This window comes from Columba livia, chromosome 13 (assembly GCF_036013475.1).
Source record: "Columba livia isolate bColLiv1 breed racing homer chromosome 13, bColLiv1.pat.W.v2, whole genome shotgun sequence".
NCBI classification, from domain to species: domain Eukaryota; kingdom Metazoa; phylum Chordata; class Aves; order Columbiformes; family Columbidae; genus Columba; species Columba livia.
In genome coordinates, this window is record NC_088614.1 from 12,963,863 (window position 1) to 12,987,289 (window position 23,427).

The window sequence follows — 23,427 nt, forward strand, 5'->3', positions numbered from 1 at the left end:
GAAACACTCTGATGTGACTCATCCTTCAAGCACCGTTTGCATCCAATCATCGCCTCCTTCCCCCTAGAAAAACTCTAAAGACACAGCTGAGAGCCTCTCTGCTACAGCCACATTTATTTGGAAACAGCTGTTTTCTACATCCTTCGCCACCTGGCACTGACAGCTACAGCAGCCATGGTGAGGACACCAAAGGCACACAGTAGGATGATGGCCCCAGGGATCCACAGGCTGGGTCCTGCTGAAGAGGAGGAAGGTTGGTTATACATCTGGGTGCCCTCAGCCGGTGCTGATCCCTGGCACAGCATCTCCGGGGGAGGTAATTTCCTCTGAAGGGTAAGAGCCACGGGAACTGGGAGTGTTTCGGCACCCTGAAGGCACCAACAGGACTTGGTCATCCCACCTGGCCTGACCAGAGGTCTCCACCCACTGCCCAGAGGCTCCATTTAGCTTGGCATTCATGCCTGGCCTGAGCTATGCCGTAGGGGAGCTTGCCCCCAGCCCTGTTCCTGGACCTTCTCAGATCCCCTGGATTGAATTCAGTGCTGAGAAGGAGCTTGCCTTGCTGGTTTGATGCAGAGGTCCAGTGTGAAAACCCAGCCTTCCTCACCTGGGCTGCTGCACCTACAGCCTTCTGGTTCCTGGTCCCATCAATAAATGGTGACATTGTCCCACCCAGCTCCCCTGCTCAGCCTGACCTGTGCCTGGAACGGAGCTGCTCATGCAGAGCTGACCCCTCAGTGCAGGTTTGGCTTCTGGAGCATGCCATGCATGGCCATGACACCTGAAAGACTCTATGCTTCTGTGCAGGGCAGTGATTTTAGCAGCCCTTTTAAGTAACCTAGCATTGCTCACACTGTTGCAAGGGTCTGTGAGCAGCTCCTGCCCTTCCCAGAGGGACATACGTACGGCCCTGGCCCTGTAGATCAGTTCTGGAATGGCGGGTCTCTGCTGCCAAGGAAGAAGCAGACAGCAGGTGGATGGGCCCATAGGAGACAATCTTATTGTACTCATCTGCCAGCGCCCGCTTGCTCCTCCAGCGCCTGGGGCATTGCTGTCAACAAAGCAAAGGGAAAGGTGATGGAACCAGAGGTCAGGGAAGAAGCCCACTCTGGGTGACAAGAGCTGTCCTGGTGGTCTCCCCCTGTCAGAGGCACATTCTGGGCTGCAGCCTGGGACTTGTCAAGACCCCAGAGCATAGAATCAGAGAACAGTTTGGGTTGGAAGGGACATTCAAAGCCTATTTAGTCCAACCTCCCCGTCATGAGTAGGGACATCTTTGCCAGATCAGGTTGCTCAGAGCCCTGTCCAGCCTGGCTTGGGATGTCTCCAGGGATGGAGCATCCGCCACCTCTCTGGGAGGTCCCTGCACAGTGCAGACCACCAACAGAGCTCACCTTGGCACAGGGCTCCGGGCCATCAGGGAGACAGAGCCGGACACGGCAGTGCAGGAACACCTCAGGGTAACCAACAAACTGAAACATCTGGAAGCTGAACTTGGCAGTAGTGCTCTTTCCAATGGCATTCAGGTATGTCACTGTCTCATCATGGGGACACCTAGGACACGATGGCTCAGTCAGCAGGCAGCAAATGAGGTGGGAGCATCCCAGCCTGGGACACTAGAGCACAGAGGGATGGGCACAGCCCCAAGCTTTGCTGAACTGGACTATTTCTGTCTCGGTGCTGGTGGGGATGCCTCCCCTTGGCACCCTGCATTGTGCTCAGCTCAGAGAGGAACTGCCACCAGCACAAGAGCTGGCTCATGTCTTGCTCTCTGGGGCCACAGCTGCTCTGCATGGGTCGAGTGAGCCTGGCTGTGACTCCTGCTTCCCAGATACCCACATTATGGGCTTCAGCTTGACTGCAGCCACCTCTAATGCAAACTCTTCAGCAGAGACCTCTCTGCAAATCCCAGCAAGGTCTCCCCACTCCCCTCCCTGCTCTTTGCCTACCCAGCTGGCCGGAAGCCACTTCAGAGTGGTTAAGGGGTTCATCTATGGGGTTGGTCCACCAATTAAATGACAGTGTCTGCCATAGGTTCCACCTATGAGCAATGATGGTGTCACTGCTCATTGCTCTCACAGCAGCCTGTCCTTAGCACCCAGCAAAGAGATGCAATTTTGCTCATGGTGCAAGGAGACCAGATGCAGCAGACACACACCACTCACCCCTTCTCAATGAGCTTGTGCCGCATGTCCTGGTAGGGATCCACGCTTGGGGTGGCCCAGCAGTCCTCAATGCTCAGCAGGAAGTACTTGAGCTGGTGCTGTCCCTCTATCTTCAGCAGGACATAGAGCGTGTCTGTGACAGGGATGGCAGTGGTTGGCAGGTGATAGGGCTGGAGGTAGGAGGCGGTCTTGTAGAGTCTCATGCTGACGTTGAAGTGTCCTTCGCTGACCACGAACTGCACCAGCCTGAGAGGAGAGGAAGAGAGGAGAGGTCACAAGCAGAATAAGCAGGCAGGAAGGACATAGCACAAGTCAGGCCATTGGCACAGGTGCACCGACTTTGGATGTGCCTCTGCTCCTGGATGGAGCCTCGTGAAAGCCAGGCCCCAAGCTGCATCCTGGCTGGCATGTCTGTGCCATGTATGGACAGAGGGAAGGAGCTCCAGGGGTTCCCAGTGACCTGCTGGCCAGTGAGGGCTACGAGAAAGGCAACCCAGGGAGTCCTAACCTGCACCGCCCCAGGGACCTGGTAGGGGCATCTGCCAGTTCCCATCTTGGTTTCAGGCCCAAACCTTGTGTTGAAAATCCATGTTGGGAAGAGAAAGGAAGGCACCCTGATGTGGCATTGCTCTCGGAGCTCTCTAGTGGCTCCCCAGAGCCTTTGCAGATCACCTCATTGAAGGCATCTATTTTTCCGCAAGCTCAAACATACCCTGTCAGCAGCAAGGTGAAGAGGGATCACTCACTTGTCAACAGGGGCGAGAGCAAAAGGCAATTTCACCACCTGCTCATAGGCGTAGACACAGGAGAAATGCACCTCCAGCTGAAACCTTCGGGAGATGACACCCCCGCGTGCTTCCTGCTCTGACTCGATGACGTTGGAGTACGACACATGGGAGCCGTTTTGCTGGAATGACACAGAAATCAAGTCTCCCGACCATGTCCAAGTCCATACACAGAGCTCCAAGCTTCAGTTCAGAATGTGCAACTCAGCTCCAGGCCTCCTGGATATCTGCTGGGGTTTTTGCTCAAGACCCATGTTCAGGGGCTACTGGCAACCACCCCCAGAGTAGGCAGAAGTCAGTGTGGTGACCACAGGTGAGAGCCCTTCTGTGCAATGCAGAGCTGGAGCACCAGCTCCTCCACACCTACCCTGACCCATGAATCATGTGAGGGACCAAGGGGCTATATCCAGGGCTGCAGAGCTCAGAGGATGCTGCCAGAAAGCTGAGGGCTGTTATCGGCTAGTAAAGAGCACACTGAGACTTCCATGCTCTGCTGAATAAGACAAGATGTACTGCCAGCAGGGGTTAGGTGGAGATAGAAGAGCTTTCTGACAGCCTCCAGGGAAGCCTTCCAAGGGGAACAAGAACTTTACAGCACCCAGATATAAAAGGAGAAGCCTCCAGAGCTTCCCCTTGCTGTCCTCACTCAGCATGTCTGCTCCTCTCACAGCTTCAGAGCTATGCAGAGAGGCTCTGCTGGATCCTCACCTGAATTTTTGATCCACAGGCAGTGTGGTTTTCACCTGTGAGAGTGGCTGCAAAAAACAGCTCACCCTCTTGTTCTCTTTCTGAGACCTTGCATGCCTGGTTCTTCAAGTGGACAAGCTCCCGGGGGATTTTCAAGAGTTCAAACACCTCCTTCCTCACCATCATCTCCATGTGCTCTTCCTCGCAGGCCAACTTCAGTTCCACATCTGGAGGAAAAAGCCATCTGCAATAGCAATAAGGAAGAGGCCTGAAGGAGCCCTAGGTCAGCTATGGGATGGCACAGTCCCACCGAGCTCAAGAGATCCTCATCCCAGCCTTGTTGGAGGATGCTGGGAGGCTCTTCAGAGACACTGGGCAAAAGACAAACCTTTGGGAACATGCAGAAGTTAATGTGGGTCTGTCATTTTCTGCTGGTTGCCTCAGACCTGCACAAATCTGTGGCCACCGCTATGCTGAACAGACACAGTCCTTAAGCTCAAGGCATCAAAGGCAGATGTCGTGGGTCTGGGCCCTTTCGAGGGCTGTCTGCAGAATCAGTGCAGTCTGCCAAGGGCACCAGCCATGGACAGCAATCCTCACTTTCACAGGAAGACCGTTTTTGGCCAATGTCTGGAAAGGGCTTCACTGTAGCTGTGCTGGAGTGTGTGTACCTGTTCTGAGACTGGAAGGTAACTGTGCTCCACAGCATGCCCCACTGCCCTGTCACGGCTACACCATGGCACGGCACCTTGACAGCCAAAGAATTAAGGAATTAAGACTTTTGGAGAGAAAGGAAATGGCCTGTGGCTGGGCATTGTACCAGCGTGCAGTCAGGACATAGTGGTGGTGGCGGGATGCACCCGAACCAGGAGCTGGGACATGCTCCTGGAGCCTGCGGTGAAGAGAACTGGCAACACCAGTGCACTGTGCCCATCACCCTCCCCACTGGTGCCCGTGGACAGAATGAGGAGGACTCACCAACATCCCCAGCCCTACCTTGGCAGAACGTCCCTGTGAAGCCTGGTTTGCAGTTGCAAACTGGTCTGTCCTCCATCACCTGGCAACCACCCTGGTGCTGGCAGGGGTTTGGCAGGCAGGTGTTCGGGCTTCTCTGGAGACGGAGGGCAACCCCTTGCCTCAGGCCATGTGTGCTCACCAGCTCACCTGCAGCAAGGGAAATGTGAGTAAGCTGAAACTCAGCAAGAATATCTCCTCTAGGAGAGACAGGAGAGCAAACTCGCCCCATGGCATGAAGTCCTGCACAGCTCTCAGTGGCTGAGATCCTCGCCTAGAGTCAGAGCAGACACATCTGAGGAAGAATCTGCCACCTTGGCTTGCCTGAGAGGAAGTGACTGAGAGCCTGGGACAACTCCTCAGCACGGCTGTAATCTGGATCAGAGTTATGGAGCCTGCCAGCAGCTAGCAAGGAGAGTGGTGGCACCTCACAGCACCTGTGCCCATCTCCATGGATTATACACCATATGTGGCTGGGATGGAGACCCTGAAATTTCCATCTATTTTGCCAGCTCTTACACCCCAGTTCCTGTCCCCACAGCCCCCCTCTTGCTGTCCTCCCTTAGCAGCCTTCAGCAGTGCCCTGAATGAGGAATCTGGACACAGATCAGGTGAGGGTTTGACCTCTCCTTTCCATACTACTTGTCTGTGACCCGTGAGACTCACTCTTGTTGCCTTGACCACCAGCCAGGCAGAGGGCAGAGAGCAGCAGCAAGCGTCTCACAGTCCTTTCCTGTAAAAACAAGCAGGCTCTGGTTAACTTGGGTTTTTAGCAGGCTCGCTGGAGATGTTCGCAGTCATTCAGAAAAAGCCGACCCTCAAGCATGAGCACGATAATTTCTGTAGTGTATGTCCTCCGAAAAATCTAGGTTTAACGGCACAAAGTCATTTCCTATCCCGAAGGGCCAGATCAGCAACTCCTCTCCTGCTCCAGGTTAACACAAGGGTCAAATACTGTCTTGAATATAGGTAGCTATTCCAGAAAGAGGGGGTGGGAGAAACCAGACCTCAGACCTGCAGAGATGTGTTGACAGTGATAAAGCCACATTTCACTAAGAACAGGTACTTTGAGTAAAACCTCACAGCTGAGGTATCAGTCCAGGCTCCCTGAAGAGGAAAGCCTTTTCTCTCTTCCTAATACAGCTCTTCTGAAGAGTTAGGATTTGCAAAAGGATCCTTGCTTTCCCAGTAACCCATATCAGCCCACTTACCATCGTCGGGCCACTCTGCTCCTCCACCCGCCGCTGCCCCAGGCTGCTCCTGCTCTCATGCTCCACACCTCGTGCCTTATATCGCCTTCCAGCAGCTCATCCTTCTCCCCCACGCAAACACGCTGCTTCCGATTGCACAAGAGCCAGCTGAGCATCCTTCAGCAGCGGCTGGGGAGGAAAATCCATCCTCTGGCATAGATGGCCTTTTCGATTAGCCGGTGGCCAGGGAACACTGACCCAATTCACAGCCCCCACGGGTTCACAAACAGGGGGAGTATCTGCAAAATCCCCGGGAATATGGGGTTTCGTGCATCCAGCTGGTTTCCTGGTACCTGCTTTTGACGCAGCAATAATGAGATATCACAGCGGCACACGCGAAGGCCAGATAACTGCGTGGACTGTACATTGCAACCACAATGTACATGGGCTTTGGCATTTTTTTAGTGACTTCTGGCATCTAAGATTTGGTGAGAAGTACTGGTGGGAGATGGAGGGATGGGGGCTTGGTCCTGTCATGCTTTGTTTGGGAAACAGTAACCAGCTGCGAATAGCAGCAATCGCTCAAAGTGATACTTCTTGATATATATTGACTAAGTGCATCCTCAGAGCTTTAATTGCTACAGTCACCATAACATAGGAGCAAATGTGAAAATCTTTCCATCTATTTTTTTTCCTAAGCACAATGAAAAACAGAAAAAACAAAGTGTTTAGCACCTGACCCTGCTTACAGCCTAATGAACTCGCAATAAAGAAATAAAAAAAAGGAAGAAAAAAAAAGACCTCCTGCTATCACCTGCTGCCAGCTCTTGGGTGAGGAAGCTAGGCTCTCCAATGTATATTTTACAAAGCAATTAATAGGGAGAGAAGCTTTCACAGCGTTGCTTAGAGATGCAAAGGCAATGCAGCTCCACAGGCTCAGAAAGCAACAAAAAGATGAGGAATGTGGCGGGGAGGGGGCTTTTTTATGTATTTTGTAGTGTGAGGGGTTTTTTGTTGTTGTTTTTTGGTTTTTAAGGGCAGCCTTTCTGTCTCCAGGAGCCGGTGGCGAAGCCGCCCTGCTGGGCAGGGTTTGGCCGCTTCCCCCTCATTTCGCCCAAAAATCTTCCGGACGGAGGGGGCTGCCTTCTGCCCGGGGCGGGTGTCGGAAGCTCTCAGGGCGGGGAGGGCTGGGGCACCTAAGGAGCTCCCGAGGGCGTGTGGGGTGCCAGGAGACCCTGCGGGTAAGCCCCGCGGGTAGGGCAGGGGGAGGCCGGGGCAGCCCCCAAGGTGTGCTGGGGGAGGCCGCAGCCCCCGCCGCGGCTCCAGCCGGCCCTGCGGCGGGCGTTGCCATGGTGCGCGGGCCGGCAGCAACGGCGAGGCGGAGGCGGTGAGGCCGGGGAGGCGGCGGGAGGGCAGGGGAGCTGCGGCTGCACCCGGCGCGGCCTTGAGACGCGGGGCTGAAGGGGTGGCGGGGGGCTGCCGGAGTGGTGCAGGGGCCGCGGTGCGGTGCTGGGCCCAGGGACACGCACCGTCCCGCCACCCGCGGTGCAAGGTCTGTGCCTCCTTCCTGCCGTCCGCTCCTCACAGGGTCAGCCTGACCGGAGGGAGGGGAAAACAAACAGCCCCCAGCCTCCCTGAGATGTAAATAAATAATATAAACAGCCCTTTGTCCTTGGAGGTTCCCGGCTCAGCTACAAAACATCCCGTCCTTGCAGGGCCCTGCGCAGCCGGCCGGGCTGGGTGCAGCCCGTGGGCCCGGGCCAGCGGCAAGTGCCCGTGTAGGAAACAATTGCCTTGGCAATTTAATAGTCCCTGGCAGGATCTCTCAGCACAGCATATTTTATTAAAGATTTTGCAAGACTGGGTGTTCTACCTAAAGGCAGGCACACGGAATAGGGTGAAAAGCCCCTACTTATATTCACCCCCCCCAAATGCCAGCTGCAAATTCCCTCCCCTGTTTCCCGTTTGTTGGGTACATCAGGGTTTACAGACTACCTGACGCCTGCCTCCGTTTACATATTTCATTCATCTAATTTTAACAACCCCCTTCCCCTTATCAATCTATTTAAAATATGGATTCCTGGCTCTTTGGCCACCCTTCCGCCTAGATTAAGTTTTTTAAAATACAGAAATCAGTTTGCATTCCGGAATTAGTTCGAAGAGACTTTGTTTTACATTAAGGATTCATAGTCTGATGTCTCTCAGTCCTTCCAGCCCCTCTGGCGTCAGGTGCCAGATCGGTTGTAAATACAACACTGCTCCTTCAATGGCTCCTTAGATCCCCCAGGCTCGAGCTGCCCAGGAACATGCAGCCGCTTACTTCCCAAGCCCAGCCTGAGCTCACATTCAGTGCTCACTCTTTACTGTTGCAGAAATGGGAATTGTGCTTTTGGCTGCCTGAGCCATGCTCTTGTACTAAATCATCGTGGCCAGAATGCAAGTGTCTCTGTGTTGCTGTACATCTGGGTCCCACCCCTGAATTCACCCTGGTGTGTGCATTTCTGTAGTGACAGGAGGAGGCAGAATGGAGGTCCTGGAGGAGCGTGAAGAAGAGGAGCACGAAGAAGAGCAGGAAGAAGAGGAGCAAAAAGACAAAGAGCTGAAGCCTTTGGAGATCAGTGATAAACCCGAGGACTTGAAGACAAAGGAGTCTGTGGAGCGAGTCTGTGTCCCAAGTGATGTACCGTAAGTCATGTGTGTCTGTCAGTTACTGGGATGAGCAGAGACGATCCCTTTGGGGCCCACAGGGAGATTGCACGCGTGTGGATGGCACATATGGTCCTCTTGCACAGGGAGCGGAGTGAATGAGTTTCTGGAGTGCCTGGTGTATTTGTCTGAGAGTGGGAACGTGTCAGTAAGATTTGCTTCATATGCATGCATTCAGTGCTGTGTCACGACACTATATAAAGATCCCCTGAGCCTCTGGGAATATGGCAGGTTGCCATCACTCCAGAGAAGCTTGGCTATGCCAGAATCATGTCATTGGATATAATCCCCATTTTTTTCCCTGGGAAACAGGGAGCCCATGCCATGTTTTGTTAGCAGGTCATCTTTCCCAAGTTGCACCCAGCTTATTACCTGTGTTTCTCCTCCTGCCCTGGAAGTGATTTTGACTGGAGCTCCATTGACACGTCTCAGTTACCATCCTCGTACAAGACAAATTCCCCAAGTGAAGAGAAGCTGTTGCATGTTGCTGCCCATTTCCTCCAGCAGTACACTCACATCTGCCCTGACCGCAAGCCGCTCTTCCTACACCCGGTCAACGAGTGTGGTGTGGAGGTACGGGCTGGTGTGGGGCTGGGCCACAGTGTGGGGGCCACACGGCTTCTGTAGTGACGAATACTGGGGAAGGACAGCAGCCCATCCTGCCCTCCCTCCTGGCCAAAGGGAATGGAAACACACTTGCTGTGCCCACAGCACCCTGAGCAAGTGCACAACACCCTGGGAACACCACGACTGTCCAAACCCACAAGTGCATTGTACTGTGCACATGGTGGTGGTGCCATGTCAGCTGCAGGCAGCTTGCAGCCCTGCAGAGCAACCCTTAGGAAACAGGAACAACCATAAAGGGACATAAAAGGGACATAAAAGAATCATAAAGGGACATAAAAGAAACACACGGAATAGATGAGGATCAGGCTTAGACACAGGTATGGAGTTTGGAAACAGAGTTAGGTCTTATTCTGAACTTGTCAGAAGTTACAGGGAAGGAAGTAAAAGTGGAAGTTTGTGGTCTGGTTTTAAGACTACGCCCAAGCTGCACAACTTTTCTCTAGTTCTGGACCTGATGCTCTCCAAAGCATCTGGAATTGCTACTTTGGACCAGCTTTCCCCAGTATTTATTATGTCATTAACATGCAAGGCAAAAAATGCTGGAAGATGTAAAAGCTAGAAAAGGCAGTAGCTGTTTGTCTTGCTTGAAAATGAAGAGAAGAACTGGATCAGATCTGTAATGTGTGTGAGATCAGCTTGAAGTTTTAGCCACAGACAAGCAGACGGCCTCTCAACTCCATGCAGCTTCCATCTCAGAACAGGCAAGGAGGGTTACTGATGCTGTTCATATGCTCTGGGGAGGTCCTGAACGTGAGCTGCAGCATCCAGGGTTGGTCAGAGGAGATGGCTTTGGACAGGAGACTCTGCCAAGGCCTCTTGGCTAACCAAAGTCGTCTTGTTGCCCTGCAGAAGTTTGTGAGCACAACGGTGAGGCCAACCCTGCTGCCTTATACAGAGCTGTACCACTGGGATGGCTGTGCCAGCTTTGTCTCTGATTACCTCATTATGGAGCCCCTCAAGTCCCCTATCACACCGGTAAGAAAGGGGTTGCAGTCCCGTCAGAAACAGCCCCGTAACAGAAGTGACAGAAGGGCCTCTCGGCAGGATACAACGTGGAAGCCCCAGTGGCTGGGATTACAAAGGCCTTTGACCCCTCCATCATCCCCTCATTACTTAGGCAACCCTCAAATTTTCCCAGGCCCTTCACACTCTGTTTGGACCTGTAATCCCAGTTCACGTACAGTGCTGTACCTGTCAAACAATTGAGCACCATTTCAACAAGAGTGGGCCTGGCCCTGCTCTCAGTCACCCCAGGTGACCAGCTGGTCTGCTGCAGGTTGCAATGGCAGACAAGCTTCCCCTCCAAAGGCCACGATGCCTTGGAACAAAGGAGCATATAAAGCTCAGGGGATGATGGTTGACCTCAGTGACTGGTTCTTAGAGGCTCTAAACACTTCTGTCCCAATTTTGGGGATATTTTGGGGTGGCTAAAGAGAGATTTCTAGACTGGCAAGAAGGGATGATGCCAGAATTGGAGCAAGTTCTTGGCTGGCGTGAATCAGCTAAAGCAAAGGGAGCACAGTCTTTGCTAACAAGGACTGCTGATGCTCTGCAGAGTGCCACAAACAACCTACACAAGCTCCATGCTAGCCAAGGCTCTCAAGAGGAACTCTGGCACTTTGCAACTGCACATAATGTATCTCCATTTAGCGGACAGAAACTGCCTTGACCACCTAAGGTGATGTCTGAGATCTGGGAGTAGATTGTCTGTGTAGAACCTCTCTATATGCGGTATGTGTGTATTGATCCCTTTCCTTGGTCACTGGTGGGGGCCAGAAGGGCATGTGATCCTTCCTTTCAACTATAATTTAGCTGATGGGACTTTTGCTTTGAAAGGCTGCAGACAGACCAGCTAGAGGTGAGGTAAGCCCCACTCCAGTGTTGTGCTTAGCATTAGATTTTCAGTAGTTTGATAAGATTTTTCTGCCTATCTCTCCCTATGGTTAAATTTGTTACCAGATTTGGGGACAGAATTTCCACAGATCACTTTGGAGGGGACTTTTGGTGTCTGTGGCTCACATAGGTGTTTTATATAAGAGATTCCCTATGGCTGTAGAGCCCAGGGGTATGGGCAATGCCCTTTCTCTCTCCTGCTCTCTGCCTGGTGTATGTTTCAGCCGCACAAGACAAGCTCTGAGAACACGAATCTCTCTCTTTCAAGCCCAGTTCACTCTATTCCCCAACCACCATCCTGAAATATCAGCGAGGGAACTGCTTTGACTTCAGTGTGCTGCTGTGCTCCATGCTGATCGGGGCTGGGTATGATGCCTATTGTGTGCACGGGTATGCCACCCGCGAGATATGCACCCTGGACGAGACTCTGGAGGTGTGTCCGCTGCTCAGGAAGACACAGGAGGTGAGATGTGCAGTGAGCTCTGCCTGTTCATTTCCAGTGAGCTCCACAGTTGAGCTAGGGGAAACGACTTCAGGCCTACACTGGGTTTCAGTCTGTATCAAGCAGGGACCTCACCAAAGGCATCTTTTGAGTGGTCTCTTCCACGGTTCCTTACGAGCTCTCTTTGGCTTCAGTGAATTCCTACTCCCCAGGTCTAATACTGCAAACTCCCAAGGGATGGGAACTGGGAGGTGCCTGTCAGCCATACATTTTCTGCCTTCTCTTAATCCCTGCTGGGTTTCACAGCAATACCCTGCTTTTGTGGACACAGGTACCAAAAGAGGAAATTAAGAAGTCCAACAAGTATAGAATTAAGTCCCCACCAGACCTGCAGAGCAAGTTCGAACTTCAGCAAAAGGCCAAGAAGGCAAAGAAGGCAGAAACTGAAGCTGCTCAAAAGGACAAGGAAAGAGGAGAGGAGATGGTCATGGTGAGTAAGCAAGGTCCAGCTCACTCTAAACTTCAGGAGCAAATGCTGAGACACACGTAATAGCTGAGCAAAGAAGGGAGGTCACCACACATCACATCAGGGTGATCATGGCCATGTGCACTTGGCCGCTGGGAGCACAGTGGGTGCTGACACAGGAATAGGTACTGGGTATGTATTGCCTCACTCTTCTGCAGAGCGTTGAGGGCCTGGAAACCTTTAGAAGTGGGTAGAGGAGAGAATAAGATTGCTGTTGGATTGGACTAAAGTGGCAATAAAATGGTAATAATTACAGCTCTGTCCTCTGCGCTACAGAAAGTGGAAAAGCCCAAGGGAGACCCTTTGCATGGCTTACGGGTGCATGCATGGGTTTTGGTTCTGTCTGGGAAGAGAGAGGTGCCTGAGACTTTCTTCATCAATCCCTTCACGGGAAACAGCCACAGCACCACGGATGAGCAGTTCCTTGGGATTGAGAGCATCTGGAACCACAGGAACTACTGGGTGAACATGCAGGACTGCTGGAATGGCTGCAAGGTAATGAGCCCTTAAGGACCCTGTGCCTGAGAGGGACAGTTGGGCTTACCCAAGTCCTGGGGAAGTCCAGGATCAGTGGTGATCCCAGTTCTCACCATTCCCTGTGTTGTCTCTGGTCATGTTGCTCTGGTTACATAGACTCCTGAACTACTCCAGGACATCCCAGACCCTTAGCTAGGAAATATGGATCACACTTGTTAAGCACGACAGTGTTAGAACATCAGCTTTTAAGGCTGGCTGGACACCCATTCTCTCAAGCAACAGTTTTTAAGGCAGAGGATATTTTGAACCTGTCAAGCATGGCTCAAGGCAGGAAAGATCTTGATTAGGCCCTTCCCACACCTCAGCTAGTCCCCAGCTGATGTAAAGTTTGGGAGGGCAGGATCTGAGTCAGAGCAGCGTTAGCCCTGTGTGGATGACCCTGGCACCGTGCGTGCCCCGAGGAGGGAAGCAGAAGCATTTCCAGCAACTTCCTATCATCTGTGGCAGAGGCACCGTGAGGAAAAGGTTCTATAGCCTTCTAGGCACAGGGGCAGTCTTTGGGGTCCCACCAGCCAGCCAAGGGTCTGAGAGCCCACCTCAGTGAGATCCAGAGTCTGTCTAGAGTCCTTTAACTCTCTGACACCCAGCTGGGTCCACAGCACTGCAGAGGTGCAGCATTCAGTTTAGTGTCAGGCCCTTCAGAGTGCCCTGTAATTAACTGGGTTTCTTCTGTTTGGCTTAGGATCTCGTCTTTGACTTGAGTGACAATATCCGCTGGGAGGTTATGCTTTCAGGGAGTGACAAGCCTCATCAGCTGCTCCCAGATGCTGAGGAGAAAAATGAGTTGCCTGACAATGACATGGATGACGTGGTGAGTGACCCAAATTATGGCTGTCCCGCGGTGGGGATGCTGAATCCAACTGGTGTGTTCGTAGGCCTGCTCATGTCTGCCTGCCTGCTGCCCTCTTCAGGTCAGATCACTATTGCTCTCGCTAAGTTGTGGTTTGCACTTTAGAATCCTTCTCAATCTTGAATAGTTCTGATGCTTTCTGAAGCAAGACCCCAGGTGGTACTTCTGGTGTGCTAAGTGGTGAGGGATGTCCGTAGGCCTCCAGTGTATTGACCCTTAGGATGAAATAATTAAAAACACATACAGCCCAAACTGAAATTTTTCTGGATACTCTTTCTCTGCTGGTCAGCGCCCTGTTCTCCTGACTGCCAAGTGGAGTTACCAGCCAAATGTAGAAATACTGTGTGTACTCTTATATAGCAAAAAACGTTGTGTACTGGAAGCAAAAATGGTATGTTGTCCTGGTGGGAGAACACTGTGATAAAGCAGGCATTGCACCAGCGCAGCAGGATGGAGTAACACCAGTTACATGGCATTGCTTCCTGTTACCTGCTCTCCTCAGCCTGTGACCATAACAGGGGAGCAAAGCACTTTCCAAGGTCTACATAAAATAAGCTGGTCATTAGTTTGAATGACGATTGTCACCTTCATCCCCTGTCCAGCCAAAAGAAGAGAATGTCGTTAGGCTCAAGAAGGGATGTGCTAGTGAGAGTGTGGGGATGCAGTAAAGTTCTCATTCTACATAAGCTGTAGCGTGCTGCTTACCTCTGTCCTTGGGCTGTGTGTGACCGACACAGCTCTCATAACTCTGCCACTGTGTTCCCCAGGACCTGTGCAGCTTTGCACAAGCTGAGCTCTGATTGCTGCACTGCATCCTCTAGAACCAAAATACCTCCTGGGAGAAGCTTTCAAAAATGCAAATCTCTGCTTCTGTTTCAGCCAGAACCAGAGGATGAAAACAGGAATTTGGATATGCCACCATCGTGGGTAGACCCAATTCAGATATCTCCCAGAGGTATTTATTCTTCCTTTGCCTTTTGCTTGCCCCCCAACTAAACTTTTAGTGGATTTTGAATGTTGGTTTATCTCACTCAAGAGTTCTCCCTTCAGGATGGACAAGGTACAGCAGTGAAGTGCAGTAGGTGAAGGCCTGAATGCTGCCCCTCAGGGCATGGTCCTGTCCTGGGTGGGAACCCCTCCGCAGACACACACACCCCCCCACCCTGTGTTTTCCTGCTAGCTGAATGATTTTGCCCGGGATGGATTTGCTGTTACTGCTATGCACAATGGAGTGCCCCTGCATTATCAAATATCTGCTTTGGGAAATAAAAGAGTTATTATACTATTATAACATTAAAGTACAACAGCCAGGGTCTGAGCAGCTTTACTGGGAGCTGAATGCAATCAATAAATGTCTGGTTTTCCTTAGACCATGGTTTTCTCTTGAATGATTTTTTTCTGGGGCTGAATACAAGGGAGTCCATTTTTCTGACACCTCTCTTGCCCCCTGCAGAGTTTGAGACCCGCTGTTGCCAGGGGACAAAGGTGACTCTGTACAAGAAAGCAAAGCTGGAGAAATGGGCACCATATCTGAATGCAAATGGGCTGGTGAAACGGCTCACCGTCTACGCAGATGCAGAGTGTAAGAGGGATGAGTGAACACACTCGATTCACTGAGCAAACACAGTTTGGGGTGTGCTGATGGGAAGGGGGCGGTGGTTCCCTTTCTGCCAGAGTTTCTGTAATGCTTTCTCATCCTCCTTTCACATTTGTGGGGGACTTGTCTACCACATCTTCAAACGCTTCACCACACTCACTGTCTTGACAAGACCCAGAACTTTCCAGCACTGCTAGGGTTTCCTGTCAGAGTCTGAATCTGTTTTATACCCCAACGATGCAGCTGTTCCATGTCACAGGTCACCTGCTTGGATTTTCAGTCTTCAGAGAAATGGAAGGCCAGTTTAAATTGATCCAATAGCATCGCTATTCCTACTGGTGTCGACAGGAGCCGTAGATAGGGGCAGCTAAGAACTGTGGAGATTTCTGTACTCTGAAGCGTTATTCTTTAACAGCTAGCCCAAGAAACTGTGCAGATTCCTAACTGGACATACAGTGTCCTGTCCTCAGCCCTCCTGGGTAGTGTAATGCCCCCACCTCCTTTCCCTTCACTCCCAACACTATCGTTAAGTATTTGGGATGGAATTTCTCTCACCTAAACATAACCATCCACTGTGCCACCTCCTCTCCCTGAGCTGATTCCTTTAGTTCTTGTAGATGGAGAGGAATAAACCCTCCTGAAGTGTAATTCATCTACTCAAACATAGATTAGGATTCATCTACAAAATGCCCCTATGCCCAGGGCCGATTCCAGTGACTATATGATATATCAGGAGCACAGGGTACTTGCACTGACACTGAGAGCTCATCAGATGAATCTTGCCACCTCCAACAGTGTGACCTAAGGTTGTGCAACGGTTTGTCTCCTGCCAGGTTCTGAAGTAGTGGAGGTGAAGGAGTGGTTCACAAACCGAGAAGACATGTTGGATTTGAGAGAAGTGAATAAGCGAACACAGCTGACCACAGACTACTTCAGCCCAGGACACCGCTTCCATCTTAAAGGTATTCCAGCTCATCTGAGCAGCCACTGCAGTTGATGGGACTTCATGTGAATCCCTTGTAGCAGTGACAAAAGCCCAAAGTTGGGGGAGTTGCAAACTTCTGGGATGAATTGCCTTGATAAATATGGTCTCCCATGGAGAGAGAAGTGAATTGGGTTGTTGGCTTCCAGACCTGGACAGTGTTCACCCCCCAGCATAACAGAAGAAAAATACATACCTATCACAGATATAGGCTGATATCATTTACTTCTACCAACAGAGGTGATAGAAGTAGAAACTTTCTCCTAGGGATTGTGTTTGGTCTCTCAGTATTGTGCAGCTAGGGGAGAGAAAGCCTTGCATTAGATCTGTTGCTCAAGCAGCATTTCAGGCCGAGAGCCTGCACCCATTCCTGGTTTGGGAAGAGCAGGGTCCTGCTCACTATTGCCTTGCTGTGTGAGGAAGGCAGTGTCCCTGCAAAACTGTCCTGCTGTCCTTAGGCACATTGGTACACAGCAGTGAGGAGGTAACATTCCCATCTTACACTCATGTGCATTTGACTTATTGTCTGCTGAAGAAAATGAGACTTCCTCTGGACACAGCTGTGCTCACCATATTGTGGTTGCTAACTATGAAAATTTATGCAATCTCTTTTATGTCCTTAGCTCACACCTACATGTGGCTGGAACCAGAGACTGAAAATACGATGGAGTTTTACAACGAGGCGCGAGTTGATGGCCTCCAGAAACGCGTTCAAAGTGCTATGGAGATGACAGAGTACTTTGTGGGGCGGGATGACTTTCTGCACGTCCGGTACACGGAGTTTGGCAAAAGAGGAAAGAAAGTACACTTGGCTGGCATGAGAGCTGATGCTAACGCCCGGCCTATAGTGGTACGGCCAGGACAGAAACAGAAAAAGATCTGTCACTGTGATATTTATACTATGCAAAACATACTGCCTAGGGCTTTAGGTTCATTTTCAGTGGGCATGGCCAAGGCAAAGCTCCAAATGAGGCATCCAAGCCTTGTTCAACTGCTGTGTCTCACAGTTGCTTGCCTGACAGAGAGCTACAGTGTGGCCAGTTGTCACGAACTGCATTGAGCAGCTAGAATGAAACTGGGGAACTAAGACTTGGAAAATGTGTGTCAGAGGAAAGAAAAAAGCTTGACTATGATTTTGAAACGAAATATTCACAGGACTCAAAATTAGTGAAATTATTTCGCGTTCTGATCCCAAACTAATAACATTTTAGGTTCCTCATGAAGTGTCCCATCACTCTGATTTGTTACAAGCAGGTAATCTACCTCTTCGTCTAGTCAGGTCTGATTTAGAGAACAGAAGATGGAGCAAATCCGACACTGGCAGTATGGCTCAGACACTTTACCTGCCAAGATAGAGCCATGCAGTGCCCTGCCTTTGGACCAGCACCCAACATGCTCCTATTTCCTTCCCTATGTTGGGGAATGTAGGAAACTTTGTGCCCCAAAATACCTTTCTTCCTGCAGTTCCCTAGGCAGGGATGCATCCCAAGCTGACAGATAGACTTCTGTATTACTTTAAGCAGTTTTGGGCTTTTTTTTTTTCTCAGGCACAGGACAGAACAGTAGGACCATGGGCCAAGAGATGCCACTGTAGTACAGGCAAAGACGCCAAATTTTTGCCTCGGGTTTTTACCCCACTCTGCAAATCTTGCTGGTTTTCTGTGTTGCCTAGCCTGCTTCCATCTCTTTCTTTCCCCCCCTTATTAGCAAATCAAGGAGTGTTTCCACAGAAACCCAGAAAAGCCTGCTGATGAAGATGTAGCAGAACGTATCTTTCTGATCACAGAGGAGATGATCCATCTGACATACCACCTCAAGGATAACTACCTTACTGCCTCACAGAAGGATTTCTTCAAAATACCAGAGGGGGAGATAAGAGGAAGAGAAGACGTCATGACCCCAGACATGTGCATCACATACCAGGTATGGAGAAGAACTAGTTATGTCTTGAAGATTTCTAGATCACAATACACAAAGGGAAGGTGGCAAGATTCCTGGCAGGGAAGCTGAAATGTCCTCTGCTGTTCTCGCTTGGAAATCCAGCAGAGAAGCAGATGTCTTGGGTTCTAGCTCCAATTCTGCCATGGACCTATTAGGTCACATCTTTGCTTAAATCTCCCAGTTCACCCTGCAGATGCAGAGCAAGATGCTGAGAGTTAATGCAGTGCTGATAGATATAGATATAGATATAGGTATAGGTATAGATATAGATATAGGTATAGATATAGATATAGATATAGATTAGATATAGATATAGATATAGATATAGATATAGATATAGATATAGATATAGATATATAGATATATAGATATAGATATAAAAAAGTGGAGTGCTGTCATTAAGCCAAATTCTGTCTTTTGGGAAAGGGCGTGTGTTACTCCACTAACATCACTGATGTGAGTCTAATCAGGAGCAGAAGTCTACCAGTAAATTCTGTAGTGATGCTGCACAATTACGCTGAGGGAAAATAAAGAGAGATTGCAAATCCAGGATTTTATTACTTTATGCAAGTTACTTTAAAGTTTCTATCTCCCATTGAGGAGAATACACAGACTGCAATCGCTAGAGTGCCATCCTTTCATCTCTAACAATACAGAACTGGTTCCAACCATATAACAGCAGCATTGGCAAAGTGCAGGACATTCCATCTGGCTTAAGTTACTGACGGATTCAAAATGGAAATGAAGTCTAATAAACTGTTGCCCATGGGTTAGATGTTCCCATGGTGGAAATCAATGTCACTGTATTGATTATAGCGGAATTGTGCCAATTTCTGTTAGCAGAGTACCTGGTCCCATGCACCCAGAGAGCGCTTCTGTTTTTCAGTAGTTTATCTGCTTCCAGGCGGGGTTCTCTAAGGAAGAGAAGCTGGTCCATCTGTACAAAATGTTGCAGGAGCTAATAGAGGTGGAGAAGCAGCTGAAGGAACAAGTGCGGCGATCTGAAGCAGAGGTAACAGGGAGGTGTCCACGCTCTTGTCAGAGTTGGTCAGACATGGAAATGGTTTCAGTTAACTGGTTGCCAAAGCATCCTCAGAATAAGCTGTGATAAAAACAAAACTCTGGTGTGACAAAGCTGGTCTCTATGCTGAGTTATCAAGCTTGTAACCCAGCCACTATTCAGTAAAGATGTAGCTTTAATATATTTATGGAGAGTCACACACTTTCCAGCTCCTGCTCTTACTCTTCATTGTCAAGTAGGAAGACAGTTTCACAGAGCAAATTATAGCGTATGAGTTGGGACATCTAGAAATATATCTGCCTTTTGCCTGGGAACAAGACCAAAAAGAAAGGGTATTGTGTGTCATGCTGTATCTGCTTGCTAGGCATTTCCAGAAAGTCCTGTCTGAAATATTGAAGTGACTTTTTGTGGGAGCAACTGTAGGGAAATACTTAATAAAATACGTTGCTTGTACTGCTAATCATACTGTGACCAGTGTAACAAATCCGTGTTCTCAGAAGTCTTTGTAATTACTTAATGATACATACAACCATTCTAGATGGAGGCAAAGCTATTGGATTTTACTTTTTAAAATGTTTTTGTGAGGAAGAAGAGCTCCTAAAGGAGCTGGTGAGGAAAAGCTCAACTATATTAGCCCAGAATACAAGTAATATTAAGAACAATTTTTTTTCAGAAATTTGAAGCTAGTTAACTGTGACCTCATGAACTACCTTTCCAAGTTTCTAAGTCTTGATGTATCAAGAGATAAAATATTCACATTGCTTGTGCTGTATATCCTGTTAAGACAAAGAATAAGTCAAAAATAGTGGCAAGACTATGACTCCAGAAGAGCTTTCTTAACAGATAATATCAATAACTGTGTTCAAGAATTTCACACAGACCAGAAATCTAAAAATAAGACCACTATTGGCTTCATCTATCAGCAGGATATGAACATATTTGTATAGATTTTCTATACTTAACCTTATGCTACAGTTCTTGTATGCAGCATCTGCTCTGTTAGCCGGTCAAGCGTGTAAAGTATTGTCATTTTGTGGGAAAGCTGAGAAGCCTTTCTTCTGATTTTTTTGAAGGTCTTAAACATTTTGAAGACCCGTGAGAATGAAGAAAATTCCGTTAAATTGTTAGTTTCAATTTATGATACAGAGAGGAATGAAAAGAGAAGACAAGAGTATGAAGCTATGGTAGGTAGACTTCAGTAATCGCAGTATTTATTACATATACACAAAGAGATCCAGAGTAAGCTTTTTCTATCTGAATTATCTCAGGAGAGCTTTTAGCGTCATTAAAACATACTGGGCCAAATTCCCAACAGGTGTAAATCAGCACAGCTTCAATTGACTTTGCATGAGAAGATGATCATGCTATGACCTTCTGACTTTCTGAAAAAACGCACATCATTGAGAAATATTATTGTTTTATTTTGTTTAGTTAATAAATAAAATTATTATAAAGGATTAGTTTACAATAGGGAGCATGATAAGGGAATACAAGCTGTATCTTTCTAGCCAGGGCTCATTTTGTTAGGCAAATATGCACTTCTTTGTGTGATAGGAATCAGTTGTTTTCTTGGTTTTCATTATTCCTTGCAAAGCCAATTTTGTTCTAGGATCTCTGTTGAGGAATTAGTACCTTATGAACGTTCTGGACAAATGCAAAAAGCTTTAAGAATAATGACTTGCAATTTTTCAAGATCTCAAGGATGCTTCATCCAAATGGTTTTTAGACTGACCTTTTCTGAATAGAGAGGTTATAAAAGGTGGTTTTACAGGCCAAAATTCTGGTGTGAAACACAAATAGGGACAAAGATCCAAGAACCAGCTCTTTGCCAGCCTAGAAGGTGGTATCACTCAAAATACCTTGCGCTAATCTCTTTCTGTCCAAATACAAATGCATTTTGTAGAGCCCTCAGTGGACAGGGCATTTTGTGTAAGAGATGTCTCTACAATGAAGGAAATTACAAGAAATGTGAAAAAGGATGATAGAAATAAACTACAGAATAAAAACCTCATTGGGGAAGGGTTGGTATGCAGAGCTAATGCAAAGCAGTAGTTTTGATCAAACAATAGGAAAAAGAAACATTATTTCTTCACTGGTTGGGAGGTGAGTAGTTTTGGCCTTGGGTTTTATTTTGCCTTATCACAGGGTGTTTGGGGACGCAGGTAAATGGGACTGTGACTCTCTCTGTCCTTCCCCCTCCAGAAGAAGAGCAGGGAGGATGATCTCCTGGGACAAGAGGGCCAGGATCTGGATTACTTGGCACCTTTCCTTCTTCAAACTGGAAACACAGAGAAAATTACCAAGGCACAGGCCCTGCGCCTCAGAAATGATTGCCTGGCTGATTTGAAGCGGCGCCTCGTTAATAAAGCCAACATCATCCAGGCTCGCTTCGATAAGGTATCGCCAGCCTTGCTTCGGGATGTGTTGTTGCTGGAGTCTCTTCTACAGGGGCAGGAGGGTAACACATGTCTCATTGTGGCAGCAGGCAAGAGAGAAACCTTCTTTGATTACTTTTAAGAGATCCATAAACATGCCTGTATATGTGTGGCATGGTTGGGTTTTTGTTTGGTTGTTTGCTTGTTTTTTTAATGTCCTTAGCATGTGAAGGTCAAAGCTCAAAATAGCTTCAGTGTGAAGTGTAGTTCCTGTCTCAGTCAGAGCTGATTTGGATCTCCAGTGCTTCTCAACTACAGTGAGGCAACTCATTCAGGTTTTGCCGCCTCTTGCCGTTCCAAATTTTGATTCCCCTTGTTTTCTCACTCTGTGAGATCTTACTTCAAACTTATTGCCTCCCGTGAAAAGAAGCCAGCTCTGATTTATGGTTTCCTTCATCTCAGCTCCCTGAACTTTGAGTTGCACTTTGGTGTGTCCTTGCTCCTCGCTCTCCTCTCTGTTACTCTGACTTCTGGTTGTTCGTTCCCCTAACAGGCGGTGGAAGAGCTGCAGAAGAAAGATGAGTGGTTCCAGGAAAACCAGGATAAGCTCAGCGAAGAGGAAGAGGAGGAATTCCTCGCCCGTTACTCTGAAACCACGTTCCTTATCCACATTCTATCGCTGAGGCTCAGGAGGTATTGGGAACAACTGCCTGAGGACAGTGCCCGGGGGGAGCTACAGGTCACCCCCCAGAAGCTCGGCACTGAAGCTGTTCTGTAAAACATTGTACTCAATGTCCCACTGCAGTTTTCCACTGACATCCCCCTTCTTGTTTTAGGGAAAAGGAAACAGCGCCACAGAAATACCTTGCTCTGGAAGAGAAGCTGCGCAAGGATCCTCGCTTCGCTGAGCACCTCGGTCACGCCTGACTTTACTCCTTCACACCAGACGCTGGAAGTTGGTGTAGACGCCTGTTAGATGCAGCCTGGAAAAAACATGGAAAGCTTTTCCTACTTTCCTGCAGCAAATCTTTTATTATCATCAGATTAATGGAGATTTTAATGAACTTGTAGAATTCTGCTTCTTCTTTTCCTTCTCTTCTGTTTAAGGCCCATCTACAATTTCATCAATTGTCTTCTCATGCAATTCCATCATGTTTGCGACTGAAGTCTGAATGAGACCTAAGTTTTATGGTCTGCTTCAGAAGTTGCTATAAATTATGCATGCTGTGTTGCAGGGTCCTTTTTCCCCAAACCTGTGGGAATAACAGTTCTTTTCCAACATAATAATATTTTAGCAAATTTATGATTTGGTTTTATAAGTAGCACAAGCGAAGATTTTGAACTTGTGAGATCATAACAAATACAAAAATTCTTTGACCTCATTTAGAGCCATCTGTTAACCACAAAACCCAGAAAGACTAATATGCAAGCTGACAAACTTTGGATTTTGACATCTTTGTTTTTCTTTTCGAATATCTCCACTCAGTGTTCACAAATATACAGGTAGAAAGTAAAAAGAAATCCAAAAAGCATACCAAATCCAAGAAATTTTAGGTGATCAGGTGATTTGGTTAATAATAATTCCCCCAAATCCACAAGTGGAAGCCGGTATGTGTGTGCCATGTATTGGTGTTTCTGTAAGTCCCTGAACCTGCTGGGAAGCGATTTCTGATGTCACCTGTAGTAGATGAGGCACCATGGACACCTGTGGTGGTTCCACCTACAGTTCCCAACTGCTACAGTCTTCCAGGAACAACCTCCAATGATCATCTTCAGCAAAGACTATAGGGATTGCAGCTCGGGGAAAGCAGAAACCTATTTTGCTGTGATACAGCAGAAGGGACATTACACTTGAAATATAGCATGAACCAGAGCAGATTAATCTCCTTGGTTTGTGGTATCTGTCCATTTTAAGTGTAGTAGATACACTAAAGGGCTTTTACAGAGAAACCCCTTGCAATTGCCTATTCTATTGCAAGAGTAATTTTCTCTTGTGTTGTTTCTGTTGCATTTCAAGAAGTGAACAAACACAGTGTTAAAATCAGAAGCCACTGTAACTCATTGTGGCTAATCTGAATATCCTAGGTTA

At 48.5% G+C, this 23,427-nt stretch overlaps 2 protein-coding genes across 13 annotated transcripts; one reads left to right on the forward strand and one right to left on the reverse strand.

Annotated features, from left to right (window-relative positions):
- Positions 1-97: 97 nt before the first annotated feature.
- On the reverse strand, positions 98-6,024 carry LOC102089216 (pancreatic secretory granule membrane major glycoprotein GP2-like). 5 transcript variants are annotated; one of them, XM_021301412.2, is made up of 9 exons: positions 5,863-6,024; positions 5,318-5,384; positions 4,634-4,801; positions 3,659-3,864; positions 2,912-3,072; positions 2,166-2,411; positions 1,395-1,554; positions 907-1,051; positions 98-235 (listed from the first exon to the last, which is right to left on the reverse strand). In XM_021301412.2, exons 1-9 carry the CDS (start codon positions 5,863-5,865, stop codon positions 135-137), a joined length of 1,257 nt encoding a protein of 418 aa, XP_021157087.2. In that variant the 5' UTR covers positions 5,866-6,024; the 3' UTR covers positions 98-134. The 5 variants fall into 5 exon arrangements, with proteins under 5 accessions (XP_021157087.2, XP_064885303.1, XP_064885304.1 ...); XM_065029231.1 differs by having other exon boundaries at positions 98-238; XM_065029232.1 differs by having other exon boundaries at positions 853-1,051.
- On the forward strand, positions 4,967-23,220 carry DRC7 (dynein regulatory complex subunit 7). 8 transcript variants are annotated; one of them, XM_065029211.1, is made up of 18 exons: positions 4,968-5,262; positions 8,349-8,526; positions 8,946-9,120; positions 10,024-10,149; positions 11,336-11,530; positions 11,841-11,999; positions 12,312-12,530; positions 13,255-13,383; positions 14,302-14,377; positions 14,876-15,004; positions 15,853-15,981; positions 16,625-16,851; positions 17,709-17,924; positions 18,847-18,954; positions 20,037-20,147; positions 21,166-21,360; positions 21,892-22,031; positions 22,175-23,220. In XM_065029211.1, the coding sequence occupies exons 1-18, from the start codon at positions 5,103-5,105 to the stop codon at positions 22,263-22,265; spliced, it is 2,763 nt and encodes a 920-aa protein (XP_064885283.1). In that variant the 5' UTR covers positions 4,968-5,102; the 3' UTR covers positions 22,266-23,220. The 8 variants fall into 8 exon arrangements, with proteins under 8 accessions (XP_064885284.1, XP_064885283.1, XP_064885289.1 ...); XM_065029215.1 differs by lacking the exon at positions 4,968-5,262 and adding an exon at positions 6,555-6,672; XM_065029213.1 differs by lacking the exon at positions 4,968-5,262 and adding an exon at positions 6,737-7,082.
- The last annotated feature ends 207 nt before the right edge of the window (positions 23,221-23,427 follow it).

Excerpts from the sequence above, each read along its gene's own strand:
- LOC102089216 (XM_065029230.1), bottom strand. Across the intron at positions 1,555-2,165 it reads CACAAGCTCATTGAGAAGGG|GTGTCCCCATGATGAGACAG; the intron begins GTGAGTGGTGTG and ends ATCGTGTCCTAG. Across the intron at positions 1,052-1,394 it reads GCCCGGAGCCCTGTGCCAAG|CAATGCCCCAGGCGCTGGAG; the intron begins GTGAGCTCTGTT and ends CTTTGTTGACAG.
- DRC7 (XM_065029211.1), top strand. The coding sequence starts at position 5,103 with ATGGATTATACACCATATGTGGCTGGGATGGAGACCCTGAAATTTCCA. Across the intron at positions 12,000-12,311 it reads GAGGAGAGGAGATGGTCATG|AAAGTGGAAAAGCCCAAGGG; the intron begins GTGAGTAAGCAA and ends TCTGCGCTACAG. Across the intron at positions 20,148-21,165 it reads GACAAGAGTATGAAGCTATG|AAGAAGAGCAGGGAGGATGA; the intron begins GTAGGTAGACTT and ends TTCCCCCTCCAG.